Consider the following 17,292-nt stretch of genomic DNA (forward strand, 5'->3'; position numbering starts at 1 on the left):
TGAGGTAGGTTAAATATTAGCATTGTATTTTACAAACTAAAACTCAGGCAGAGGTTACATCACTTGATGCAAACCACAGCAGGAGTCCTATCACGATCAAGAATAATTGGTCTCTCTTTCAGATCTTCCCTGATGTGCAGATTTAATGGTGATAGCGTGCACATCTTCACTACAAAAGACCAGGTATCACAGAAAATTCTACTTTGGGTATTTTCTAATTCTTAAATAGATCCTACAATGATTATACATATTGTGGAATAACCTACTTGCTCCTATGACAAATATATCTATATAACTGATTCTTAAAATTACAAATTAGCACATTACTGATACTGTTGCTTTTCTGCTTTTTGGGGCAGGTAGAGCAGAAAGGTAATCAACAAGCTTTCCTCAGAACATTAGGCAGTCTTTAAGTGCAGGTGCTGTGCTCAAGGCACCATCTATGATGATTTGGGTCATAGGAAAGCAGGTATACAAAGAGCCAAGATCCAGCAAAGATGCTTGGATCCCAAAGAAGGGAGGCCCTGTGCAAGTCAAAGATGAAGAGAAAAACAGTATCATCTCCAATTACTGATTCTTATTATCATGCTTCAGCATCACAACACCTTACGGGAAGAGCTCCTAAAAGAGCAGTAAATTTGTCCCAATAAAGTGTGTTCAAGTTCTTACCAACTAGATAAAAAACAAGTAAATTAAATTGCTATTTTATTAAAATGACATCTATAGAAGCAAAATACCTAAATATTTTAATATGAATATGTTCCACTTATGTAAATTACTCTAATTGTCACAAGCCTAATTCACTTAGCTCGTCATAATTACTTAAAATTATTTATCAGAATTTAGCTCATCCTGACATGGTTCCTGGGCCAGTCTTCTCAAGTATTTGTTTCATTATAAAGTTCCTTTTATTTAAATAATTGTAAAGTATTAGTAATACAGGATTAATAATGGTTAATAACAGAAATTATAAGGAAAACATCCTTAGTATGTTATAAAATACAGCATTCAGCACAGCAAATTTCAAGGGTGAGGACAGACACCTATGCTTCCGAACAGACTGAACAGCACAGCCCAACATGATTTGAGTCAAAGCAGCAAGAAAAAAAGGAGGGAGGGGCCACAGGAGGCAGAGTATTGAAGCCTTTTATTCTAGTGTCCCCAAAACTGACTGTGGAAGTAAAAAGTTTCTACATTTAAAAAGTTTATATAAATTACATGAATTGTAATTTTCATAAAAGTCAAAACGAAACGTTCTGCATAGGACAAAAGATATGCCTAAGCAACATATCATATTTGCACAAGGCCACTGAATGTCATGGATATTAATAAATGAAAAAGCTTAAGTCTATGGCAGACTGAGCAAAGATTTCAGTTTGGTATTCTATAAGCCCAAGATTGTAAACTACTCTTCCTATACAAAAGCTCTAATGACATACAGTTTTGTGTGTGAACTTTGTGCTTCTGGTTGGCACATCATGTACTTTTTAATATGTGAAATTAATACAGACATTTGTGAGAGGTTGTGCAAAACTTGTATTTACAAAAATGGCACAAAAGTGAATTCAACAGTCGATGCACATGCATACTTCATTCACATCTTTAACAACAAAAGGTATTCTAACTATAGAACTGAATGTTAGCATCAAGGGCAGCTGTTAAGCAATAGGGTCACATAAGTTACACCAGAACGGGCAAATATTGCCCAAGTAAACTTCTATTGTTAAAGCTGAAACAGGTTTAAGGCCATTCAAGTTCAAGCACAGAAATACAAATTTTTTGGAGCCCGATCTATTTGTGTTTGAAACATGTGACCTTTCTTCCAACTTGTGGTCTTAAACTTCTGTTTTATAAAATCTGAAAGGATAACACAGAAGAAAAACAATATAGTAGAGATTATATTAAATAAGAGTAACACACAAAGCTATAATTAAGATGAAATAAAGAGAGCCAAAACATTAAAATTGTAAAACTTGCTTGGTAGTTGTTAGGACCAGTTCTACACTAAAGAGTTAGGTAATATATACAATTATCTTCAAGTAGATTACTTTATGTTGCTCTAACATGTTTTCATCAGTGCACTGTAAAACTAATCAAAAACTCTACACATGTATCTTCCCTTACAATAGCAGCACACACTACCGCTACCTGCAAAGCTGTCACTCTCAAATGACTTAGTGAATGAAAGGAAATAAAAAGCGGGGAAGTAACATAGTAAAGAAAAATAATGGGAATTAGAAGATTCATGCAGTTCAGCTCTTTTAATCAGCCAGCCAGCTTGCTAGCGACAAGGGATGGTTTCCGCTGGGGAAGGTCCTGTGGAGTGGGAATGTGGTCACCAGTGACCTCTGTCTTATCCGGCGCTGCAGTAGGAAGTTGCTTGTTCTTCATTTTTGCTTTAGCCATGTTGTAATCCCCAGAATCAAAATATTTTTGCTGCAAGAAAAATTAAAAAAAAAATTCAGACGAGTGTCAAGGCTTTCATACGCAATTACAATGGCTTAAGATGTAGCTGTGACCTTATATAGTCAGTACAAAATCTTAAGATAGTCTAATAAAATTTAAACAAAAACATTAATGAGATGAAAACAGCTATGTCTCTGTAGTGAGTTCCAGCACCAGTCAACAATGAGAAGTCAGGCAAAAACCCCTCCTCTTCAGGCTTACTTGTATCATTCTGGTTTCAGTACGGAATCCTTAAGACTGCCATCAGCTTCCTCATCAACCTACCTGAGAATGAACAGTCCTGAACTGAAAGAGTGAAATGCTAAACTTGCATTTACTAACAGAAAACACAGGCTGATGTTCTTGCTTAAATGATTTTGAAAATAAAAATACGTAATTCACCAATTTGCATTTATAATGTGCCACCCACTTTCAATCAACCTTAGAGTTATTAAAACTATTATTTACACTTGCTGGTATTGTCAAGCATTTCTGCGAGGATTTAAATCATTTACTTGAACCTGAGCAGTTCACTAAAATCAAAATTAAGGTTAAAATATAAATGCTGGAGTAACGGAAGAAATAAACTCACTAGAAATTAATCATCATTTAAAATGCACAATTCTATCCTACACCACCATTTTTCACTTAAGACACTGAATAAGTACAATTATTGCTCTCTTTTAGTTTGAGGGATGAATAAGGTAACAATGATCACTAAAACAGAAATTGTGATGGAAGATCAACCTTAATACGATAATCTATGTGAGTTATCTGTTCCAGAGGGAAAACAGATGAACTTGTCTGGGTTCCGACATTACCTATCACGTTTAGTCAAAAGCACAAAATGAGATATTTAATACACAGTGCAAAATTTAGGCAGATTGTCCCAACATAATCAAGTCAGTTTCTAATGATACTTATTTTATCCTAAGCAAAAGTTCATCATAAGGAGTTCTCACTTAACTGTAGATTAGGCTACTTTGCTTGGGGAAAAGGAATTACATTTATTTTGTGTGGCTACAGACAAAACTAAAATCAATGCTTAACAATTTTAACTGCCCTAGATAGGAGAGTTAACTAGATCAATGTTTCTCATACTGGGAAAGATACACAGTCTAAGAAGGCAGTATTAGTTTTTTTTTTAACAATTTTTAAATTTTGTGTGAAGTGAAAATCTTTAAAATTAACAAAACTATCTGGATCATCTGGATGACAATCTTATAAAAGCCTCCTCTCACCCAAATTCAGGGACTACAGTTACATCAGTATTTATAATTGTACTGACACTAAGTGATCAGCTAAACTGACAATGTTTAACTTTTAAGACCATATTTCTTAAAACTGGGTCCTCAGTTTTCTTGGGACTTCACAAACTCCACAAATAAGAAAAACAAATAAACAAACAAAACATGGGCTAGAGCACTGCTTGATATCCCTCCCAGCTCTGACAGTCTATAGTCACTATGTACACATATTTAAAAGCCTAAAGTAGGAGTCAATCCTTGACATCTCATAATGACACTAACAAGTACAGTGAAACAGAATGGGACCTAATATAAATAATATCTAACCAATTCTTTCAAATGAAAAAGAAACTACTTAAAGACGTCAGCTTGCTATTGTGGCAGAGGAAAACTAAAACCCAGGACTCTGTGATCCAGACTTCTTAAAAAAAAGAAAAAAATCAAAACTCTTTTATCATAGAGGAAATGTGTGGTTGAATATTAGGACTTCATTTCCCTAATATAAAGTGCTTATTTATTAACATACTGGTATAATATACAGTAATTCAAGAGAACCCTTCTCAAATTCTGTATACTTATTTCTTGGTTCCGTGGCATATTCTCATTTGGAACTATTTACACCTATAATACCAATACCAGGATACCATTTGCTGACTTACCATAATTTAACTATTTCTCTGCTCTTGAATAGTGGTGCTGCTTCTAATTATAGTTAAAGCTACAAAGTGTATCTTCAAACTTAAAGACTTTTTCCTTATGTTGAATTATACCCTTAGATCAATTCACAAGAAAGTATTCATTCAAAGAACATGAACATTTTTATAAATCTTGACCAAAACCCCTTTCCAAAGCAAAAGCAAGAATTTTAAATGCTATTCACAGCAAAAAGTATATTGGCAACATTCAACTTCAACCTCACCAATGGGTATTTAAATATTTTCTGATTTAGTTGGGTGTATACTATGGCATGATTGTTCTTGTTTACACTTCATTGATTTCTATCATGGATAAATATTTTTCTTTGTGTTTAATATCTGTATTTCCTGTTAAAACACTTTCTGGGGGCGGGGGTCGGGGGGTCCTTATTGTTTTTCTTATATATTTGAAAGATCCCTTTGTATATTATAGACACATTTTTGTAATAATTTCCTCAGTGGCAGTTATTACTTCCCATGGAACAGAAGTTTTACATTTTTATATATTTGGTATAATTCTTCCTTGTCATCCTATTATTTCAATGTATTATTTCATGTAAGATAAGAAAAATACCATTCTATATTTTGCCACTTTAAAAAAATTAAAATATTCTTTTGATAGAAAGATAAATAGTGTATAATTTCACCTATATGTGGAATCTAAAAACATCAAACTCACAGAAATAGAGTAGAATTGTGGTTGCCAGGAGCTATAGGTGTGGAAAATGGGGAGATGGTGGTCAAAGGGTACTTTGAATTTTAAGTTCCAGGGGTCTAATATGCAGCAATGTGACTATAGTTAACAATACTGGACTATACACTTGAAAGCTGCTAATAAGAATAGGGCTTTAATGTTCTCACCATAGCAACAAAATGGTAATTATGTGAGGTAAAGAAGGTGTTAACTAACCTTCCTGTGGTAATCATTTCACATATGTACGTATATCAAATCATCTCATTGTACACCTTAAACTTACATAATATTACATGACAATTATATCTCAATAGAGCTGGAAAAAATTTCCTTTTGGAATTTGGTTTGAGAAAATAATCCATATAAACTATAGCTAATATAAACACATAAACACACACACGTTTTTGTAGGCAAACTGCAATTACAAGTATATTTAAAGTATTCACTTAAGTAAAAACATGATTTGGCCTCTGATTCAATAAACAACTCTCTTCCATAAACAGTATTTCATCCTTCCCTGCTCCCTGTATGGTAAATAATTTAAATGTGCTTAAACTAAAGATGGAGCCCTTAAGTTTTTTTATAAAAAAAGGGGGTAGAAAAGAAAAACCTAAGGAACAACCATGACATTATCTCAATTCAGATCTCATTATTGAAAAATAATGGTTTCTACCTCATAAAGTGTGGTTAGATTTCGAAAATATGTTTTCAGTAATTTAAATTACTAAGTATACAATGTATAATTGTATCAGAGTAACTCTGTGAAATGTACTATGTAAAGGAGATAGTGGGGTATGCTTCTATAAGTGAGTATTGAGTCCAAATAAAAAGTATTTTAAACTTTTGGGTATTGTATGGAAATCACCTTTAAAACAGTCAAAAGTTTAAAAATATATGTATAGACAGAAGAATAAATACTAGCTTCTGGATAGTGGTTGCTTATGGAAAAAAATGGAGAAAGGTGATAATATATATACTATATATACACAGGGTAGGTTTCAACTACATCTACATTTTCTTTCTGACAAAGACAAAACTGAAGTAAATATGGCAAAATATTTAAACATTAAATCTGGGTGGTGGGCACATGGGTTCTATTATAATCTACATGCTTGAAATACTTTACAGTTGAAGTGATAAAGAATTGATTCTTATACATATTTTATAGAATGAACAGTCTAAAATACTGGGGAAAAAACTATATATATATATATGTCTGGTAAGGTATATACACAGAGCCACAGACGCAGATATCCATTTTCAATTTCTATTGGCATGCTGAGTTTATAGAGCTTAAGTATTTCAAGATCACACATAAGAACTTACCCCTTTCTGCAATCGTTTCCTTAAGAAATCTGAACCTCCAGGCTTTTGTCCCAGATGAGGATACCTTGCTTTTAATTTTGCTTCTTCAGCTTTCTCTGGACTAGTCACTTTGTCTTCCATTTCCTGAAATATTTTAAATAAATTACTTCTCTATTACAATTCAGTTATTTAAAATAATTCACCTTTTAATATCTGGATTCTGACTTTGTCAAATGCCATATACTGCAGCATCTAAGAAATCGAGCACAGGAGCTTTTAAAACATCTCTATCTTGTTTTTCAAATGATCCATGTGATAGTTCTATTATAGCTGTGATGCATGTGTAACACCCCACACACTGGATAAAAATATCAAGATAGCTCAGCTCTGAAGTCTTGCTTGCCATTACTTTCTAGTCACGTATAATACATTTATAGTTAGTCACCTTCTATGGAACGCGTCAGCTCTTTGTCTATATTTAGAGAATCATCTTAACACTGTTAAAATACAAAAAATCTTTTTGAGTACTTATTTATCCAAAATCATGCATAATTGGAAGCTCGAGATTCTTTAATAGAAATTAACAGCAGCTTACTTACCAGCACATTTTCCCAGAATAACTCAATACAGAAGACCTTGCTATTTGTAAAGGAGAAAAACATCATCAATCTTCACGTCTGTGTATATTATTGCCTAATTATCTCCTATATTTAATGATCTTCATGCTAAAGATTTCATCTTTAATGTATCAAAAACATGTTTTCTAAACAAGGGCTGTCAATGTCTTACGGCTATTCCCTTTTAACACGACAGCCTTGAGACAGTCTACTTTCTTCCCAAGAGCCAAATTTTATAGGGAAGCTGGTTATTGCTTTATGGCAAGTACTGCAGAGGAAAGAATGAATCAAGAAAAACAGAGTTGCCCTAATAGGGAAGGCCGGGCAATGGCAAGGTACACTTTCTAGCTAATAAACTCATTTGCGCTTATCAGCTCAGCAAAATGACACACCTCTGCATATCTCAATTCTCCCAGGTTATTTATGAATAGTCAAAAAGCACGAATGTTAAATACATAAATGCCAAGCCTAATGTTTATGTGCGAATGTACAGTAAATAAATCATTTATCAATCTAGGAAATGAAGAAACAACTTCATACAAGTTTTGCACATATTTTCCTCAAAATTATATTCATACATTTTATAATCAGCTTTATTCACCTAATATAGTCAATGTCTCCTTCATCTTGAACAGCTTCTTCTTGTGTTACACATCTCATTTTTAGTCTTAAAGGATTTTGAGAATAAAGCTGCTACTGCCAAATACACTTCCACTATGGGGCTTCTTTTATGTGTATGGTCCCTTCTACTTTCCTTTTATGCTGCAGTTTCATTTATCTATTTTGATTTTGTCTCTTTACAGTGGTCCTATCATTCACAAAAAATCCAACTATGTGTGCTCAGCCAGAGACAGGCTCTAAAAGAGCATCAGTGATTACGCCAGTCATTCCTTCAGGAAGGATGTGACCCAGAGAGCTCAAGTGTGAGGTGTGTGATCCAAACTTGCCGTTCCCATGATAGTCTCAATCGCTGGGTATTTTTCAGAGTGTAAGCATATCAATTTACTGTCTATCATTCCAGAACTAAAAAAACTCAGCCCCTACAACACAAGCTTACTACCTCAGCTGGCAAACAATTAAAGAATTAACCCAGACATCGGTTCAAACACCAGACACAAAGTGACTACTTGACCTGAGAATTGACAGGGCAGTTGCCAATACGGCCATGACTTCATTGGGATTTTTCAAGGGGGATTTTAGTTATATGCGCTTTGGCCTTACTAACTTTAGAATCTAACTCCCATGTAAGCTATGAATACATTGTACTGATCACAGAAGCTGGAGAAATAATATAAATTTAAGGTTACCAGTTTCCTGTAGGAGGTAGGCTGGGTCACTGCAGTTTTTCTCTGTGGTTCAGCCTTCACGCAAGCTTCTACTATGGCCCCGGAGTATTTGTGCGCTACAATTCAGAAGTGGAACTGGGAAGAGTGACCTACTCTTGAGATCCCCTGTAGAGCTGTTTATTGAATTGGTTGACATTAAATTTGGACATAGGTAGGAAAAGACTCCAACCTGATCACAGCCTTTCAGACCCAGAACTTTTAAATTAAAGGGTGTTAACTGAGTTCTACATTTCCATTAAAACCACCCAGTTTTCTTGGGCCTAGGAAATGCGGGCTTTCCACCACTTCTTCGTTTGATGTTAATTATCAGTTCTCTGTATCTGAGAGAGATTCCTTAAAATTTCTGGTATAGGGGTAGTATGCAGTGTTTCTTCAGGTTTTCCCCATTTTATAAATGAGGGGAAAAGTTGTACACAACATGCCATCATATCTGGCATTCCCTTATTTTCTTATTAAGGAATACATTTATGTATATATTTATATAAAATAGTAAGCATGTTCAAATAAAGTAGTTTACTGTAGAAAAATGTTTGGGGCAACACAGCAACTACAGCTGAAGATATCATTTAGGTTTATAATGTGAAAAACAAACCAATTCTTGAACTTTCTTGCTGAATACACTGCACAACGGCAAGTCCCTGCTCAATGCAACTTCATAGCTGAAGTCAGAATTTCAGCTGCATTGAACACTAAAAGGGGAAACTATGACCAAAGTTACGTTTTAAACATAGTAAAAACCATCAAGATGTCCACAATACTTTTCATGGACCATATGAAAACACTCTTAACCTTCTGCAGATGTAGACAATTCTAGGCAAGTTCTAAGCAAGTTCAAATGCTTGGACATTCACCAATGTTTCGACACAGCTACAGATTTGCTTGTGGAGTGAAGTATAAATAACACGTCAGGTGGCAGACTATGTCTACTGGCATTCAGTCCAGTTACCCTTCTCTAAACAATCCCCCGAATCACTACAGTTAGAAGCCTGAAGCTACATTTCTCAGACTGAATTCCTATCAGGTTCTGCCAATGGTACATACAAGAGATTACAAGACATGGGAGAAAGAACCCACTCTGTTTCTGGTGATGCCACCAACAATGTGCAGACAACAATAGGCCCTGTGAGCTCCTATAGGAAGCTCAGAGCAGACAATCTGGGGATATTTAGCAGCTACATGAGAGTGGGTGGAGGACACTGGGTTCAGAATAATGCTCTCTTGCAGGGTCAACAGCATTCTGCAATCCCTCCCTCTGGAAACATTATCTTCCCCCTTTGCTGTTCTATCTCTTCTAATACTTTGTAACATAATTCCCTAAATCACAGCCCTTTCTGTTTGAAATACCCATAATGGTTTCTATCCTCCAGACAGGACACTGATAAACTCAGGTAAAATAAGCAATTTAGCCCTATAATTATGCTTAAAAAATGCGAAATGGGACACAGAATTTGGTGCGACTGCTTATTTCTGAACATCCTTCAGCAGAATTGTAAGCATTTATTTCAGCTAGAATGAAAAAAAATCCCCCCAAAAGTCTGAGATATAGAAGAAAATAGCAAACAAATTGGTATATGTTCACGTATACAAACAAGTCACTTTTCCAATTTTCTCCCAGTTTTAGTGAGATATAATTGACACATTCACTTTTAATATTGTTTTAATATGTGAGGTTAAAAACAGAACTAAACTTCTATATAACAATACAGTATTTTTAAGAGTTTAAATGTTCTGCGGACCTACATTGTTTAGAAAAGGGTTTATGATATTAAGTTTACATTTTAAGGATGCATAAAATTTCAAGGAGAACCAATCAAGTAACAGAAACAAAGCATATAACTTCCAAACTAATAGTGGGGGGTAAAATGGAAGAAAAGAAAATCAATTTGGAAAAAAAAAGAGGGATAAGGGCAAGACAAAAAAAAATTAAGACCAAAGAGAAGCAAAATGAAAGATGGGAGAAATAAAACCCACTATGTCAATAACCACAGTAAATATAAATGGACTGATAAACTGTCCATTTAAGTATAGCAGGTGAATTTAAAATAAAATCTAGCCACCTGCTGAGTACCAAAAAAAAAAAATCTAAATATATAAGGACACAGTTGAAATATACAGAAAAACAAAACAACATACCAGGCAAATGCTAACCAAAATAGAACTAGTACTCCTATATTAATATCAGATAACACAGACTTTGAGACAAAAAAGCATTATTAGGGATATAGAAGATCTAAATATTCATGCTTCTAAATAAAAATTCTCAAAATATATAAAGCAAAAATTGACAGAATTACAGGGAGGAACAAGTCTATCAGCATAGATTTCAACACACACTCCTCAATTATTGATAGGTAAAAGACAAAGTAGTGGAGATACTTGATTTTAATTCTCTACCCAACAATTAGGAAATGCATATTCTTCCCAAGCAAAAATGGAAAAGTTGACTAAATGTTAGGTCACAAAGCAAGCTTTAATCATTTGCATCCAGACCACCATCTATGACTAATTCATGAGGTTAAAAGTCAGTAATAATAATTCACGGTTAAAATAGGAATAACGTGAATTAAAAGAAAATACTCAGAACTCACTGATAATAAAAATTCTACAAATAGCAAACTTGTGGGATACAAGTGTCCCTTAGGGCTTATATTAGACAGAAAAAACCCGAAAACTTAATGAGCTATGTATCTAATTTAAGAAACTAGACAAAGAACGGAACCCGAAGAGATTAAGAGAAAATAAAAAGCAGAAATTAATGAACAGAAAACAAAGACACAATAGAGAGAGCTCAACAAAGGGGGGAAATGACAAACTTAATCAAGCAGTATTTTCTAAAATTCAAACCTGGTTTTGAAATTTTACTCTCCAAGAAGCCTTTGTGTTGTTATAGAGCAATTTACTACTTTTTAGAAATAAATGCTGGAATAGATTCATTTAGCTGATAATACCTTTGGAGGGGGGAATATGGGGATAGGAGAAGCATCATTAGAATTCTGGAACTTTTGACTACAGACTAGAAACTGGGAAAGCAGAAAAAAACCCAGGATATCCTAACAGAGATATATGCTTATGACATACAAAAGACATTTCTAACTACATTTTAAATCATATTTATCCTCTTGACAAGTACCTATGCCCCAAAATAATCTTCGTTGTATACTCTGTACCTAGCATAGGGCCTAACATTTATTAATATTAGGCAATTGCATTTTTGTGAACTATTCTATTGAAATACATTAGTTATCCTTTCTATAAGTAGGTAGGGTATAAGGTATAAGTACATACATATAAAAAGGACATTTTATCACATGATTAAGGATTATTTTGTAGTCTGTCATGGACTGGTATTAAGTATGAATTACTGGTATCACTTTTCAGCATTCAGCAGAGAAATTACACAGCAACAACAGCAATAGAAACCTGACCACTCTAAGAAAATTCTCCTCTATCTGCTAAGCAAGCGATATGTTCATGGATGCAACAGTTGATGAATAAATTAGAAGAGACTAATGAAAGCCAACAAATCCTTTAGGAAACTGCCAGGAAGGTATCAATATAGTCAACCACTATGAAATATACTGTAGTCCTCTTAAGTCGTTGCTTCTTGCCTAATGCCTGGCATTTAGTTGTTCAATAAAAGTCTACTGAATGAATAAATACAATGTACTTCAAATGTTTCAATAAAGCTAAGGACCTTTCTAAACACCTGATAGTTTTACCATTAGCTTATCTTTGAAATATTTGGACCTTACAGGTTCAAGAAGAGAAGTTGATATTCAAGTCCTTCACAAACAACAGACAAGCCTAACTGCTGTATAGCAAACTGGTAAGGTAGCAAGAAGAAACATTTAAAAACTCCTACGGTTTACCTCTAGATTACTAAGAATGAATGGCTGCACACAAACCCAAGTAGCACCTTGTGCTCTGAACTGAAAGCACGATTGAGCCTTTTGGTTACCAAAGGTAGTGTCAAACTAGCCCCAGAAAAACATCAATATTAAAACTGCACTTTTTTTAAAAACTGAGAAACTAGGAAATCAATTTATATCCACTCTTTACCAATGGTGCATGGAGGTAATTTAAATAGTTCTCTTCCTCTCCCATCATTCAAAAAAAAACACCAAGCATGTTTTAAACTGACTGAAATATTTGAGACATCTACTTGAGTTAGCCTCCTCCAAGACATCTTACTAATTTGATAAATCTTGTAATAAAATCTTCAGAAAATCCGCTATTGAGATCTTTTTTTAAAAGCTACAATATACCAGGGGTGCCAAAAAATGTATGCAAGTGGACACTTTGGTCAACGTTGCTCAAGCAGTAGTCCCTGTAATCAGAAGTGTCTGGACGCTGATGGTCACCACTTTGAGCACCTTTTGTAATTGCATTAGTCAAAGGCGACTTGTATTTATCTTTTGTTGCCGGTATATACTGAGTATTACTATTTTAATACAGATTTCCTTTCTTAAAACATGTATACATTTTTTAGCACCCTCTGTATATACACATCCCTCCACTTTTTTAAAATTTATTTTTAATTGTATTTGACACACAGTATTTTATTCATTTCAGGTGCACAACATACTGATTCAACTTTTGTATACCTTACAAAGTGATCACAGTAAGTCTTGTAACTATCTGTCACTGTAGTTATTAATATTGCAATGTTATTGACAATATTCTCTATGTTGTACGTTATATCTCCATGACTTATTTTATATACTTTTTAATCCCCTCCCCTTTTCATTCCTCTACTTTCATTCAGACGTAAGTGGGTCTAAGCTAAGGTTTTTATATCACCATGGTCTATCCGTCTCTTTTTCTCTTTTTTGAACTGTAGTACTAGCGTTGTCTTTGTATTGGAATAATACTCTGGCAAGTTTCAACTGAAAAGTTCTGAGAAAAATTCATTCAACCAGCATTTCCTGAATAACGCCAGGTACTATGCTAGATGCTATGAGAGAAAAGATAAAGAAAGGTCCATGGAGAACCATGATTTCACCAGACATGTGGGATATAAAACTGTAACAACAAAGGAACAACACAAAGAAAAGAAACAAAAACTCATAGACACAGATGATAGTTTAGTGGTTACCAGAGGATAAAGGGGAAGGGGAGTGGTAGAAGAGGGTAAGGGGGATCAAATATATGGTGACAGAACTGACTATGGGTGGCGAACACACAATGTGATATATAGATGATGTATTACAGAATTGTACACCTGAAATCTATGTAATTTTACTCACCACTGCCACCCCAATACATTTTAATTAAAAAAGAAGGGTCCCTGAACTTAAGATGCTCACAATGAAAACAGAGTCATGTATTTTAAATCTCTGCAAACCTCCTCTCACCCCCAAGACCAAAGTGCATGCCTGTCTTAACTTAGTGGTATTCAAAGTGGAATTCACAGATAATAGACCCATGAGGTCTCTGCTAAAATTTTTGTGATGTTTTGTTTCGACTTCAGTGATAATCGAAAAGAAAAATACAAGCATATTCTAGGGCGTCTGAACTGCCATCTCGTAGCTAAGTAGTGCTGTGCGACTTCCTTGTCTGAGCTTTCATCTACGATTGCAGACTCAGCAGTATTATTCCTATAGTCCAGGATGAGAAAAGAACAAACCTGAATTACAATTTCAATGATGTACCAGGTCAGACAATTAAGTTTATGAACTTGTTGCAACGATGTTGCTAACCTGTTTTAATATGAGGGATTATTCATTATGAATTTGTACCAACTGGACAGTTAACCAAGTTTACTATTTGGAAGTGCTGAAAAGGCTGCGTGAAAAAGTTAAGAAGACCTGACTTTTCGCCAACTCATGGCTCTTGTATCACGACAATGCAGCAGCTTACACGGCACTGTCAGTGAGGGAGTTTTTACCCAGTAAACAAATAACTGTATTAGAACACCCCCCCACACTCGTTTGATCTGGCCCCCAATGACTTCTTTCTTTACCCAAAGATAAAGGAAATGTTGAAAGGAAGACATTTTGATGACATTCAGGCCATCAAGGGTAATACGACGACAGCTCTGATGGCCATTCCAGAAAAAGTTCCAAAATTGCTTTGAAGGGTGGACTAGGCGCTGGCGTTGGTGCATAGCTTCCCAAGGGAAGTACTTCAAAGGCGATGGTAGTGATATTCAACAATGAGGTATGTAGCACTTTTTCTAGGATGAGTCCGCTAACTTAATTGTCAGACCTCATACCTATGACTCCACAGTTAAATGACTGTAAAGCTTACTTGTAAAAAGGAGAACTGAGTCCTCATATGGTCTTGGGGAGTGTGAACTTGCCATATTCAAAAAGCTCCTGCCCTTTACCGACTGCTACCGTATTCTCAATACATTGGAAAATTTCACCAAAATACCATGTCACTATGAATTAATAATTTAAACTGGTTTTTGTCTGTACTTGATTTTAGTTTTAGAGTCTATAAAAATAGGAGTTTATACTTATCTTTAAGTTTGTATATATTTAATCCCAATTAAAAATAGTGGTCTATACAGTTTTTCTCTCTTAACAAGGGTGCACACATTACTCAAGTAGAGAAATAGTGATCTAGTTCTTACTCTACGCAGAACTCATCTCTTCACCTTAATTTTTCAGACGCAAGAGACTAACGTACCATGAAACTGTAAAGGTATTTTAGCTAAATATAAATACTTTGACTTTAATTGAAAGGTAAACTGGGTACACATACAATAATCCAATTTTTAGGTCATATCACCATTCTTCCAAATAGAAGGAACAGGTGATTTGGCCGATAGGAACACAGAAGTGACTGTGCACATTTTCCTCATGGTTAGGGATGGTATCCATGCTACAGGCACTCAACATCTACAGCCAATCTTTAATTCAAGAAGGGACATTACATTACTAACACTCTTTGGTATTAATGACAGCAGCATCTAAAACCAAAGGACCTGAAATAAATTTTTAATGTAGACACTCAAGAAGAGAAAACATTCAAGATACCCTTAATACTGTTGAGACATACTATTAGGCTCTTCCAAGCCTTTATACTATAGAAATCAACACTCCACTTTGGCAACATACTAACAAATCTCATTTGAAAAAATCACATCACTATTGTACATCAGAAGTCAAATCTGAGGTTGATTTCAGTGTTTAGGGCAAGACAGCATAGACATGGGTTTGTTTTTCTGGATTCTGAAATCCCAAGCAATCATGAATATCACGATAAATATTTTACAATAAATAAACGATGTTTAGTATTACTATAAAGACTTTAATCTTTCAACTATAGTTTTTGACCCCCAAATCCATTACGTTACAAAGTGTGAAAAATACCCAACATTGTTTTCACTGGAATATTCCCAAATAATGTGGTACCTCGGCCTATTATGTACGCAATTGCTATTTTCTTGGTTTTCTCCAGTTACTTGACAATACGACACAATAGAACCATCCAACCCAGGAAAACATGGTTTTAACATGGTTTAAGAACCTATGGAATAGGTTTAGAACACTTACCAACTTCCAACCCGATGAAGGGCATGGGTGCAGCAGTAAGCGGAAACTCTAACAGTGTACAAGCTAACATTAGACCAAATACTATTTACGATATGCAGGCTGATTTTCTTAAAGAACGTGCTGGTAAATCTCCATAACCGATTCGGGAGACAAGATACCCCGACTCGCGCGGCCCAGCCCCAGGGCCCGGGAGCGCAGCGCGGCAGCAGTAACTCTGGTGGGGGGGGGGGGGGCTAGCTCCGGCCTAAGTAAAACATCAAGCCCTTTTGTTTGTAATTCGAATCCCACCGAATCGCGGCACATTTCCCTACATTAAAAAGACGTTTAAAGTGAGTTACAAGATATGCCTGTTTCCACGAGGAGCCTGATCGACCACAAACTGTATATCCCAACCCTCCGATTTTCAGTCAATGACCACGTGCGAATCCCACCGGCTCCCATGTTTGAGCGCACACGGCGCTGAATGCGGTCAATTCCCTACGTCATAAGCCTCCTAACCACCGTCCGAAGCCAGAAGTGTTCTTCTTAGTTTTCAGGTCGGGGAGACCGAAGCCTGACGAGTCTAACGACCGCGACGACCCGGCCGACAGGGGCTGGAACCGGACTTCCGACCCCGGTCCGCCCGATCCCCGCCTCTGGAACTCCGAGTCCGCCGACAATAGCAGACGTCGTAGTTCCAAGGGGAAAACACGATTTCCTGAGCCACGCGAAGCCACGGAAAAACTTCGGATCCGCGCGCGAAGGACGGCGTGCGGGGCCCTTCTGAGCACCGAAGCGACTGCGGATCCGCGCGACCCCCCGAGCGTCAGAACCGGCGCGTTTCCGGAAAGACGCGGACACGGTGCCAGCTCGCCGCCCGTGGGCGCCCATGACCAGGGGGACGGCGGACAGCCGATCCCGCGTGTTCCGCCTCCACAGCCCAGGCGCGCCGGCGCCACCCCGTCTGCGGCCAGCGCCGCGGCTCGGCCCCGGGCGCGCCCCTCCGCACGCGGCGGCAGCAGGCCGCCCGCCAGGCCCGGTGCCCTGGGGGCGCGGCGCGGGGCCTCCCGGGCCTGCCTGCTCCCGGCGCGCACGCTCACCTTCTGCTCCTCCGCTGAGGCCGCCTCGGGGACTTCCGCGGACATGCTGCTCCCTCTGCAGACGAGACACTGGGAAAAGATGCGATTATCCGGTGGCCGAGGCCGCCCGGCCACCTCCAACCCTCCAGTCCCCGCTCGCCGAGCCCCCGCCCGGGCCGCCTCCGCCCGCGAAGATGGCCGCCGCCTGATGACGACTCGGGGCTCCGCAGCGCTCGGCGATTCCGGCCCGCCAGCGAGCCGGTCGTCCCTCCCGCGCCGCCGCGCCCCTGCCTACCTTACCCCTCTCCTCCGGCTCCGCGACGCCGAAGCACTTCCTTTCTTTCTTCAAAGGTCGCGGCTCGCGCCTCACCTCATATCCGTCC

At 37.2% G+C, this 17,292-nt stretch overlaps 1 protein-coding gene across 7 annotated transcripts; it reads right to left on the bottom strand.

Annotated features, from left to right (window-relative positions):
• Positions 1 to 1,885: 1,885 nt before the first annotated feature.
• Positions 1,886 to 17,292, bottom strand: ARPP19 (cAMP regulated phosphoprotein 19). Of its 7 annotated transcripts, none has more exons than XM_081047297.1 (4): positions 17,210 to 17,292; positions 16,931 to 16,999; positions 6,408 to 6,530; positions 1,886 to 2,436 (listed from the first exon to the last, which is right to left on the bottom strand). In XM_081047297.1, the coding sequence occupies exons 2-4, from the start codon at positions 16,973 to 16,975 to the stop codon at positions 2,266 to 2,268; spliced, it is 339 nt and encodes a 112-aa protein (XP_080903423.1). In that variant the 5' UTR covers positions 16,976 to 16,999; positions 17,210 to 17,292; the 3' UTR covers positions 1,886 to 2,265. The 7 variants fall into 7 exon arrangements, with proteins under 7 accessions (XP_080903423.1, XP_080903422.1, XP_080903425.1 ...); XM_081047296.1 differs by having other exon boundaries at positions 17,205 to 17,291; XM_081047299.1 differs by having other exon boundaries at positions 16,931 to 16,985; positions 17,210 to 17,287.

The sequence above is a fragment of the Rhinolophus hipposideros genome (genome assembly GCF_964194185.1).
Source record: "Rhinolophus hipposideros genome assembly, chromosome: 5".
In the NCBI taxonomy this organism is placed as follows: Eukaryota; Metazoa; Chordata; class Mammalia; order Chiroptera; family Rhinolophidae; genus Rhinolophus; species Rhinolophus hipposideros.

Excerpts from the sequence above, each read along its gene's own strand:
- ARPP19 (XM_081047295.1), bottom strand. The coding sequence starts at position 7,051 with ATGATGTTTTTCTCCTTTACAAATAGCAAGGTCTTCTGTATTGAGTTA. Across the intron at positions 6,531-6,985 it reads TATTCTGGGAAAATGTGCTG|GAAATGGAAGACAAAGTGAC; the intron begins GTAAGTAAGCTG and ends AAAATATTTCAG. Across the intron at positions 2,437-6,407 it reads GGAAACGATTGCAGAAAGGG|CAAAAATATTTTGATTCTGG; the intron begins GTAAGTTCTTAT and ends TTTTTCTTGCAG.